General features: G+C 40.7%; 1 protein-coding gene across 1 annotated transcript; it reads right to left on the bottom strand.

Moving 5' to 3' along the window:
- Nucleotides 1-976: 976 nt before the first annotated feature.
- On the bottom strand, nucleotides 977-9,788 carry LOC149277655 (protein lin-7 homolog C-like). Its single transcript, XM_089502641.1, has 5 exons — nucleotides 9,752-9,788; nucleotides 5,405-5,523; nucleotides 4,475-4,546; nucleotides 2,688-2,897; nucleotides 977-1,132 (listed from the first exon to the last, which is right to left on the bottom strand). The coding sequence occupies exons 1-5, from the start codon at nucleotides 9,786-9,788 to the stop codon at nucleotides 977-979; spliced, it is 594 nt and encodes a 197-aa protein (XP_089358767.1).
- Nucleotides 9,789-11,829: the final 2,041 nt, after the last annotated feature.

Below are 11,829 nucleotides of genomic sequence, written 5' to 3'. Positions count from 1 at the left end.
GTTCCGCAGACCTCATCTGCAAACATGTTTATATATCCTTGGCCAAACTAGCAATATTGGTTTTCGTAAGACAACCATTAGCAATTCTCTATTTTCCAGTTTTCATCCCGTTATAAGCAGAATAAATGATGCTCATTATAAACAAGCAACAGCACCGAAAACTGCTCTACTTACAGCCACAAAACATTTCTAGGAAAACAAAGTAACTTGTTCTGGAGGGATAGAAACGTAGTTTTTTTATGCAACAAATTATAGAGTAGAAATACAGCTAGGTTTTTATCTTAGAATGTAGTTTCACCTATGATTATTGTTGCGTGTTTAAGCAAGTACACAAAAATAGGGGTGGATTTACTAAACTGGGAGTAATAACATTGGTGAAACATTACCATCAGGCAGCATAAAGAGCTGTCGCGGCTTGGAAGAGAAATTTGCCTGGACTTTTTCCAACTCAGATGACTTCCTAACCACGTGTAGGTCCAAAAATACGATAATTCCCTAATCTGCAGTGATGTAATATTAAAGGGACGCCTGCTAACTGATTTTCAGTATTTTAACAAAAAATATACGTACTTTTACAGACATACTGGGGATATCAAAACTGGGGAATGGCTTAAACCGGAGCAAACTCTACTATACAATCCACAATATCCACTGCGACACAGACTGACGACGGACCCGTTGTTTGGAAACAGTTTACAAATGCAAATTATCTTTAGCATATGAAAAATTCTGAAGATTTAAAAAAATGGGGTGTGTAAAAATTGCCCTGTAAACATTTTTTTTTACATTTAGCTCAGACATCAAAAGGCAATGTTCTCGGCTGCAAATTCTCCTGATGATGTCCATACATTCTGCGAGTTTCGAGACTGTCCAGCTGGGATCTAGAATGAGCGCAGCGTTGGTAGTCCACAGGGGAACCCAAATTTATTGGAGAGAGGAATATAAAGTCTGTGTCTCGTGGATACAACATTTGCTCTTAGTTTTGCTGCCTACGTTTGGCCGATCTCATTTTTTCAAAGCGGGATTCCATTTCTTCCAGGACCCTCGGGGTGTACCGGACCACCAGCTTCACCTTTCCTTGTGCTGCTTTTAGAAGTTCCACGGCTTTCTCGTGGTGCTCACCCTCCACGCTCTGTGGAACACACGGGTTTAATAGAATTAATTATATGTTTTTATTAAAACAATTCAAAAAGATTATTTATATCTCAGAATAATAAAATAGGTGAATAAGTAGTGGCCCTACCTGCTATTTGCTCTTCGGCCTTTATTCAACATGTTACCAAAACATCTGGATTTTTATTTTATTATTCTCTTTAATTAATAATAATTATTTAATTTAACATAAATCACACATCATTTACAGATGGAACACACCAAATCTGATTTTCCAGTACAAAGGCACTCTTCAGAAAAGAAAAAAATATATATATACATACATACACACCAATAACTCAAAGCACTGAATACAAAATATTTTAACCCCTTCATGACAAAGCCCATACATGTACAGGCTCACAATGCATTGTTTTTAATGGGTTTAAGGACAACCCACTGTCCTTAAAGGGTTAAACAGCAGAATAAAAAAATCCGGCAAGCACTTTCATGTTATAAAGCAGGAACCTGTAGTTCCTGTAATGTTCAGTATAATGTGGGCCAGCTCAAACCACGTATTTAATGAATAGTAACGGGATGGCAGGCTGCTCAAGCTCAAAACGTGGAGCACCCACTCCAACCGCGAAGCAAAAATAACGCCGGCACTCCTTAGAGCGACGGTCATGCAATAATTCCTGTATTAGGGATTGTAGTCCGATATTAGAAATATATATATATATATATATATATATATATATATTGTAGGGGACAGCTCACGCATGGGGCGGCAATGACAGTTTCACACAGGTTTCCAACGTAAAAGCGTGTTTATTTAGATGTTGTAATCACAGAGCACCTTGTAAACAAAACAAACTATAAGCCTGTCCGGCTCTAACTAAACAGCAGGATACCTCTCTACAAGACTAAGGTCTGACGCAAAGCAAAGTAACCAGTTTTGTATGGGGTAAAGCTTCATACCTGGTGGGCTGCAGCGCTGGCTGTAGCTGCTCCTTCATTCAGTGTCTCCCTCCCTCTGAAAACCTAACAGCCCTTTCTTTTAAGGCTTCCTCCCCAGTAACGAGCTTAGGAAGCCTCACCCGAGAGCACCTGGGTTTGCTACCAGGCCTGGCTGAGGTAACCAGGTGAGACATATATCCCATCAACCACTCTCCCATACACTTTACCACAATATATATATATATATAAATATCAAGTGTTGAAGAAAAACCACACCAGCCACTTAAAGCGCCTTTGCTGCGAAACGCGTTATCAAAACTCAAGGTATTAATCGGACAAAACGGACTCCACACAATGAAGGTGATTTTTTGGGGGGAAAAAGAACTTTGAATATTTGAAAATAGATTTGAAAAGACCGCGTTCCCTGGGAATCCCATTATCATCCAACAACCATAGAAGTAACTTAATTGCGGAGTCGCTCTACGCATCTCCAGCTACGTCGCAAAGGAACCAAGTAAACTTTCTTATAATGTTTATGTCTTCATTCAAAATGCAAGGATGATTTGTGGTTTAAGGTGTATTTGTGTCAGATGTCTCTACACGAACATTCAAAAAAAAACCAAAAAACACTTTCTTACCACGCCATTGACCGAAAGCAACTGGTCCCCCCTCTTGAGTCCTCCGTGTCGATCCGCTATTCCTCCGGGGATGATCCGAGAAATATAGATGGGGGAGTTTTGTTCTTTTCCTCCCATTATGTTGAATCCGAGACCCTCATCTGTTTTGGGAAGTTCGACGACCCTGGGGTGGGAATGTCCTTCGCTTGCAGCAAATGCAGCCACGGTCGCCTACAACAGAACATATCAGAGAATTTGAGGACAAATGAGAACTATTTAGCCCATCTACTCTGCCGCTTTATCTTAATGCAAAGAATGAAACCTTAATCAGTCGTTAGTCTTGTCTTAGATTCAGGAGCCGTACGCCTATCCCATGCATGTTTAAATTCCCTCACTGTATTGGTCTCTACCACTTCTGCTGGGAGCCTGTTCCACTTATCTACCTCCCTCTCAGTAAAGCAAAATTTCCTTTACAGCTAAGCCATTGATCATGTCGTTTTAGATTATGGCCTCTTGTGCTAACATTCCCATCCTTTGAAATCAGCTCCTGTATTTGTTAAATCCAGTGGTTGCTTTGTTTTTAGAATTGATGTATAATGTTCTCATAGGTGGGTGTTCCATATAATGCACAAAAGCATTGCTAAGAAAAATAACAAATTCTAAGCAAATGTAGCGATCGGCGGCCGGTTAAGCGGCAGGAAACCAGAAAGTTAATGAACACGATGCTGAAAAACACGAAAAGCTTACACTTTATTACAAGCGAAGGTTTTTATAGCGAAAACAGACCGTAAAACAGCAGTTTTCAAAGCCCTGTCTGTTTACGTACACGGCGTGGGATAATAGCCTTTTAATAATACGCAGCCGTTAATTAAATTCTGGGGTATTTTAGTGTTTTCACAATGTAACGGCCACCTGTAAAACTCATTAGAGACAAACACATAACCCTTAACTGCTTACCGCAGGCACTACTACTATTCTGCCATCCCTCCTACCATTCTGTAGACGCTTTGAAGTCCCGTATATCATTGCGGCCATTTGTTTCACTTTTCCGGGTGGGAAAAGGGAAGCAAAGGATACAAGCGGTCGGGGAGGCGCAGCGCTTTGATGCTAACAAACGTGAAATTCACTTTATACCGCGTGAAAAGCTGCGTGTTCGTTCTATTTTTACGGGACTTCGAAAATCACGCCTTCTCATTGTCTTCCCCCACTTGTTTCTGGTGACACGGGAAGCATATGTAATCCAACTAACATGTATGTGATGGTCGCTCAGCCATGTGCGCCTCGTGTCCAGGAAGATTACTTAAGACAGTTATGATTACATTGTGTTAATAGACCGGAAATTCCTTAAAGCCGTAGCGTCACACTTCACATTTTCCGCAACTCCATCTGTTAACGCCCAGACTGTGGCATTTAGGCGTTATAGCATAATCATTACCTCCGCTTCGGTCTATACTCGTGAATCCATGAGCTGCCGCTGTATATTTTATATAGAATTTTTTTTTTACGCATTTCTGGCTTCAAAAAGCTGTTTAAAGTAGCAATTCTGCACAAAAAAAAAAAAAAAACCTTGTCGGAGACAAACTGCATTTTTTTTCTTTGAATTTTCTTAATGGTTGCATGAAATGATATGCAGGTGTTCTCTGTGCTGAAGGCAATAGAAAGTCATGACAGTATCCCTTTAACCCGTTCATGACAAAGCCAATACATGTACGGGCTCACAATGCATTGTTTTTAATGTGTCCATTGTCCTTAAGGGGTTAAACCGTGATGCGTTGAGGCACACATCAGTGGGACGGGGACGACCTTACCTTGGCGGTAGCATTAGCTCGAACTTCAGGGCTGTTGTTGATATCAACGGTTTCATAAACATGTTCGTAGACCTTGGAAAGCAAGAAAAACAAGAGAAAACGTGAAACAATTACAAGCTGGCAAGCGAAGGCCATCGTGGCGTCAGTATTGTTATTGTGCGTGAAGTTCACTTATTTTTATCGTCTCGGATTGGAATTAGAAGCGCTACGGAACCTGCGGGCGCTAGATCAATAAATGTAATGACACAACCACTCTAGATCAATAAATCTAATGACAAAACAGGAGAACATTGGTGGCCCGCATTTCCTTGATGTACACGCGATCTCCATCACATGTTGTTTATATGGCAACCGTTACTGGGAAGCAGGTAGACGTCGGTGTTGAATGATCCGATCGTCGATTGGTTAGTGGTGTCACCGCCACAATCCGTATTGACAACTGCGATAGTAAATCTAATCAAACAATTTTATTTTTCCAGAGATCCAGTCTCATACTCCAGGTTAAGAAGAATAGACATATGCGGCAGGGGTCATCTACTACCTCTCTGATGCAACCCCCGATCTGCACTATTCCTCCATCGCCTAGTCTGCTTAATAGGACACTATAACTAAACGCAGCATTAAGAACATTATTTCTAGTTGTGTGGAACACCCAAAGCCTTCCCAGGAATAATTATCGAAGGATCGCATGATTGTCGTATGACACAAAAGCAGGCACTCATAGGTTGTTCCTGCAGAAATGGAAGGTGTTTGTTTTTTTTTGTTTTTTTTTAAACATTCTGTCCTTTTTTGCAGACGATTAACGTTCACAGAGGAAAGAATACAATGCTTTGCTAGACAGCTCAGTTAATATTCTGTGACACGGCACCTTTTTAGAAATATCTTCTGGTTATTACACTTTACGTATTCGCCGTAAGGCAGACTCCTCACCTCTCTCACAGCATTGCAGAAATCGCTCTGAAGAACTCTCTGCAGCGCGTGTAGTTTATGCGGGGGCACTTCTCCGCTCCGCTGCAGCTTCTCCAGCAGCTCGATGGCTCTTATGATATCTGTAGATATAAATAAAATAGAATTAAAAGAAAAATTCACACCAGTGGCAAAAAGCTGCGGCACTACAACAACGTGACCCTAGAAGCAAATCCCAACAAACCGACGTCTAAAGAAAATTCACAGCTTGGCGAGACCCTTTCCAGCTTTCCTCCGCAGGCCGAACCTCTGATGAGCTCCAGAGGAACCTGCAGTAATCTGCTGTCTTCTTCTTACATTCAACTTCAACCTCAAATCAGCGTTGACCGAACCGTGAACCACTAAATGATCCGTCACCTGGGGATCTGCAACATCAAAAGCACTAGAACGTGCCCAAACCTCAGACACATTGTGGGTTTTGGAAATGGAGGTGGCCAAAACAATCGCCTGGCCAGACAGGCCAGACAGGTGATAGGAAGAGGAAAGGGGGCAAAGGAAAACAGAAAGCGAGTTAATAAATAAAATATAAAAAAAAAAGGCTTAGTAGAACTCAGCCTCGGAATTTGAAAAGGTCGGAGATACGTTAAACCCAACAATACGCAGCAGTGATGAGCTGGCTAAATCCGGCCCGTACACGACAGCCTTCCATTTTTTTTTTAGTGAGTGATGCAATTATCCTTGAATTAACCAAATTATAATGCTGACGGACAAAAAAAATAATAAAAAACCACTGTATTAGACAGAAAGCCGTTGCCCGAGAACACGCAATCACTCCGAACAGCTCCCACCTAATATCTGTTCACATTCCAGCCATCTGCTTCACTGTGAAAATATACTATAAAGATATTTTTTTGGAGCCGACGGCTGTCTGACGACATTAACTCTTTGTTGTAGAAATACGGAGCCCACAGCTGCATGCACGAAGGTCCTCTAACGTACAAACGTACTAAATCAAGGTTCGACAAAAGGGATCTACAGTTGCTGCTGGCCAGGCTGAGGCTCATGGGAGTTGTATCTAGGATGAAAACTATAAGCTACGTTTAACCCCTTGAGCGCCAGCTTCATAGAAGATATGTCAAGAAAACAAAGTGAGCCAACTACATATCTCCTATGTCGCGGCGCTTAGTGTCCTCAAGTAGGCGATCGCTTACAAGGACATTTCTGTGCGTGGTTCCTGTCGTCTGCAAAGCCAACAGGCAGCCCTTCTTCTTCCTCCCCTGGCAGTAGTCTCACGTGTTTAAGTGGACAAGCGAGACGTCCGGTGAAGGACGGATGCCTGATGTTTAAACAGACACTCCGTCTGGGGACAAGGGGAACTCGCCAATTGGTCTGTGACAGACCAATGCCTTCTGCTCGAGTATACAAAAAAAAAAAAAAAAAGGTCAATATGGCTGCTTGTTACTATGGTAACCAATGCTGCTACAAATATGTTTTATTTATTTTCGTATAAAGAATATGGGCTGATGGGTTTGCGCACAGCTCTCATGACTCGCTGTTTCTGCATTCTGTTTTATCCTAGATTTTTGCTTTAGCATGATAGTGGAGTTTAACCCCTTCTCATTAAGGTATCTATAAATACAGAAAAGAAAATTCCCTTGCTCAAACGTAAGCTATAAAGGTTGTCGAAGTGTAACTAGCGCAAAACAAAAGTTCACTCGACCTCCCAACCCTCGAAGGGTTACATGTCGCCTAAATGTGCGTTATCGGAAAGGCAAGATCTGGTCATCTAACCAGAGACAGCGTATCCGTATGGTGACGGATGTGCTATAAGCAAAATCCATTAAAGATGAAGCTTGTAAACTCTACACAAATCCATCAGCCACCAGCCTGGAATTAATTTTCTTTATTAGGTTTGAAAAGCGATGCTTTCTGACCACCTAAACAGAGCTTTTTAACTCAAAGACGCTCACGTGAGGATAACCTTAAAGGTACTAAAGCCGCCTCTCAGGCCCGATGCAGTTTTGTCCTACAGAACTGATTATTCGCACAGCCCCTGCCCCAAGGCGAGAAGTAACACGGCCTCCGATTTCTGTACCGTGTTCAGCATCGACTTCCACAACATTCATCATCATGACAGCTCTGGCAGCCTGGGGAGTTAACAATGACCTCTCTCATACGGTCCCGCGTCTGCACGCATGTAACATGGCAAATCATACGGACTCTAGAACCATGAAGGAGATACAGTTCCGCTTGTGCAAGGTTGGAGGCAGCAAGGTTACGATGATGTATATGTGTATATAAATTAATTGCTCAAAAGTTTGGGGTCACTTAGAAATGCCCTTGGTCTTAAATGAAAAGCACATTTTGTCCATTTAAATAACAGGAAATGGATGAGAAATCCAGCGCAGACAGGGTTAATGTTGGAAATGAGTATTGTAGCCGGAAACGGTTTTTAATAGAATATCTTCATAGGGCACAGAGGCCCTTTTTACTCCCATTACTCCTGTGTTCCGATGGCACGTTGTGTTCACTAATCCAAGTTTAAAAGGCTAATTGACCGTTAAAAAACCCTTTTGCAATTACGTTACAGTGAGAAATGCCCTTGTTTTCCATAAAAGCAGTTTAGTGACACCAAATGTTTGAGCAGTAGTGTGTGTGTGAGTGATATATATATATATATATATATATATATATATATATATATATAAACACACATCGATCAGCCATAACATTATGGCCACCTGTCTAATATTATGTAGGTCCCCCTTTTGCCACCAAACAGCCCTGACCCGTTGAGGCATGGACTCTACTAGACCTCTGAAGGTTCGCTGTGGTATCTGGAACCAAGACGTAAGCAGCAGACCTTTAAGTCCTGAAAGTTGCAAGGTGGGGTCTCCATGGATGGTCGATTGGAACAGCTTGAACACGTTGTTGTGTTCCTTAAACCACTCATGAATACCGTGTCCATGTAAGTGTCAAAGTAACATCCACATGAATGGCAGGACCCAAGGTCCCAGAAGAACATCACCCAAAGCACCATACTGTCTCGGCCGGCTTGTCTTCTTCCCATAATGCATCCTGGTGTCATCCACGTGATGTAAAAAAACGTGATTCATCAGACCAGGCCACCTTCTTCCATGCTCTGCTGTCCAGTTCTTGTCTTCACATGCCCATGGTAAGAGCTTTCGGCAGTGGACAGGGGTCAGCATGCTACGCAGCCCCATACACAAACTGCGATGTTCTGACCTACCAGAACTAGCACTCACTTTTTAAGCGATTTGAGCTCGTCTGTTGGATTTCACCACACGGGCCAGCCTTTGCCACCCACGAGTCAATGAGCCTTGGCTGCCCATGACCCTGCGTAGCTGCAGACCAGTCAGGCGGCCGGTCTGATGAATCACGTTTTCTTTTGCATTGCGTGGATGGCCGAGTGCGTTACTTACTTGGAGAACACCTGGCACCAGGACGCATCCATGGAGGTCCCACCTCACAACTGGTGCCGGATATCACAGCACACCTTCAGAGGTCTACTGGAGTCCATGCCTCGACGGGTCAGGGCTGTTATGTAGACAAAGGGGGACCTACGCAATATTAGGCCGGTGGTCATAATGTTATGGCGGATCGGTGTATGTGTGTGTATATATTATATATATATATATATATTATATATATCCTTATTGCTCTAGAACAAAGCAATTTATATTTGTCAGCATCTGTCAAGCCTTTTAGCGTCCATACCCACTTCACAAATAAATTGGATTGGCTTAGAAAGACACGACAGGAGGCAACAAAGCAGATTAAACAACCAAAGAGAAACTCTAAACTCGTGGAGGTGATGATCGGTACACCGAGAACAGCCGGCAGATATGCCGATAACCCAGCGGGCCTGACCCCCTTCTGTCACAAGCCGGGCTGCCGAGCAATCCTTTGGGGTGTTCAGTACCTGTAATGCCCGACAAGCTGGTAGTATGAGGAGCTTTATAATGAAGCAGCTAAAGAAAGAGGGAATTACAAATGCCTCATTATAAGCCACCGGTTATAGGAACCGTGCTGCTTTTAACCCAGATGCAGATATATTTCAACCATAACATATGATGTCAGAACACCCTCATGCCTCCGTTACTGAAACCTTCCGGTAAATAAAGCATTACTAGCTACTCCGATGACAAAACGCTAACGTTACATAATTATAAGGGAATGCGGACAGGGTGGCAATACAATTACTGTGACCGTACGAATCGGTTCTAATGGCCGGGACCCTCCGGTCGCCGTGCTGTAAAACGGCCGCGTTACGCTGAGTACGGACTCCAGTACCCGATCGCCCAGACACTGCTTTAATGGCCCTGACAGGGCTGCTCCACCACCCCTCACCTCTCTCAAGCCGTATAGGTTCACCGGCCGCCGCCATCTTCTCTCCTAGAATCAGTGACAGCTCGGAAGTAGCGGAACGGAAGTGACGCAAAAAGGGCGGAAGTGTGCGCAGAACTGAAACATATGTCAGTTTATATATATATATATTTACATATATAAAGTTAAATCTATAATATATATATTTACATATATATATTTATATATATATACTGTTACATCTATTATATATATAAAATATAGATATATATTTATATATATTTGATGTATGCATATATATAAATATTTAAATATATATGTAAATATATATATATTATAGATGTAATTTTTATATGTAAAATAAATAAATATATATATATATATATATATATATATATATATATATATATATAAACTGGCATATATATATATATATATATATATATATATATATATATATATATATAAAAAGTCCAAAATTAACAAGTGCACTCCAAATACCAATTTTCTGCCCGGTGCCAAGTAGCTGTAGCAGTAAATCATACAATATCCAGCAATAGTTACCGGCATGTCCTGATGAAAGTCTGCAATAAATAGACTGAAACGTTGACCTGAAAATCGAAGTTTTTCGTGTGGTTATTTAGAAAGTCCCTGGAGTGCCGGTAACTATTGTTGGATATTATATATATATATATATATATATATATATATATATAATTGTGTTTTTATATATTTATATATATTATTCCTTTTTAAAATATATATCGGTTTGTTGTCGTAAGTCACTGGCCGGCCATGTTCATGATGTATGCGTGTGTTTGATTTGCTCTTAACATGTATGCAATCAATCATGCATGTCCTGTTTTTTTGCAGTTAATAGCGGGCACGTTTTTATACTGGACCCTTTCGGGAAATGTCTACATACTTGGCCTCACTAAACCGTCGCTATGTGCATAACTCTAAATCTAAAAACATTACTGGCCGAATACTTACGTTTGTGCAGACTTTGAGCTCTGTTTGTAGCAGTAGAATGGCTGAAATTAATTTAATTTGCATTAATAACATATTAGCGATGCGTTACTAATTACGAATGTGAAATCACATAGAGGCTGTCCAAAAGCACAACAATCTGACCCAGTGGGGCTGGATTCCATAACAGGTTTATTTAGTCCTATATTGTTCTATTAAGACTATTTTCACTAGGGTTCGGATAAATTCAAAGATAAAACATCTTATCGACAGATTTCCGTCTTGAGGCTTAAGACAGAAAACATTTTTCTTTCTGATTACAAAAAAAAGTCAATAGCTTTTGTTTCTTTCTGAACATCTTATTGACCATAATTTGATTTCTCTTAATTAAAATATACTTTCGCTATAACCAAAAGCTCTCTTTTCTTTTTAAGGTCAACTGTGAGCTAACAAAATCACTAAAGTGGGCATCCCAAGTTTTCCATATTTTGTTTGGAGTATGAAAATACAACCTTTGCCAATTAATCCATAATTTGACTTATTTGTATGCAGATTTTTATTTATATTCACATATTTTAAGTTTAATTAAAGAAATAATATGATACTTCTGGTGGCTTCCAAGGTACGTTCCTGGAGCGTAAGGTTAGATTTTGTATGCCAGGGTTAGAGGAATTGCTACCAGATGTATACAATATTACTCCTAGATTAATAAAGACCAAAGTCCATTATTCTTTATATTTTTTGTATGTTTTTGTTGGTTCGGGAAATAATATATCTGTGGGAATGGGAAAATATTCTTCCTGATTCCAAAAATAATACTCATAATTTTCCCAAGAGATTTCCTTATGACTGATTACAATAATTCTGTATACCCTTTTCTAATAAAAGATGTCCACACCTTTCCTGGAAAATATTTAGTAGTCCAGGCAACACAGCACTTCCTTGGTTGTTTGTTCCACGTCTTTCTATGAATCAAATAAACAAGAAATAAATTGTTTCCTTAAGTTGAAGTGTCATTTCCGCAGATGCTAAGGAGAGATCTGCGGCGTGCAAAGCCACCAGGCATTCGATTTTGTAAAACCTGTAATATAAATGTAGTTGGCAATGATTCCCAACTCAGATCTCCAGTTTCC

This window comes from Sceloporus occidentalis, unplaced genomic scaffold (genome assembly GCF_023333645.1).
Source record: "Sceloporus occidentalis isolate IW3139 unplaced genomic scaffold, rSceOcc1.0.p SCAF_207, whole genome shotgun sequence".
Taxonomy (NCBI): Eukaryota; Metazoa; Chordata; class Lepidosauria; order Squamata; family Phrynosomatidae; genus Sceloporus; species Sceloporus occidentalis.
Note: the sequence above shows the minus strand (reverse complement) of the source record. Positions and strands in the feature narration are given on the sequence as shown.

Bases quoted from the DNA above. Each gene is read 5' to 3' on its own strand.
- LOC149277655 (XM_089502641.1), bottom strand. From the start codon at position 9,788: ATGGCGGCGGCCGGTGAACCTATACGGCTTGAGAGAG. The intron at 2,898-4,474 runs GTAAGGTCGTCC...GTTCTGTTGTAG, and splicing joins GAGCTAATGCTACCGCCAAG to GCGACCGTGGCTGCATTTGC. The intron at 1,133-2,687 runs GTAAGAAAGTGT...TGTGTTCCACAG, and splicing joins TGCTTTCGGTCAATGGCGTG to AGCGTGGAGGGTGAGCACCA.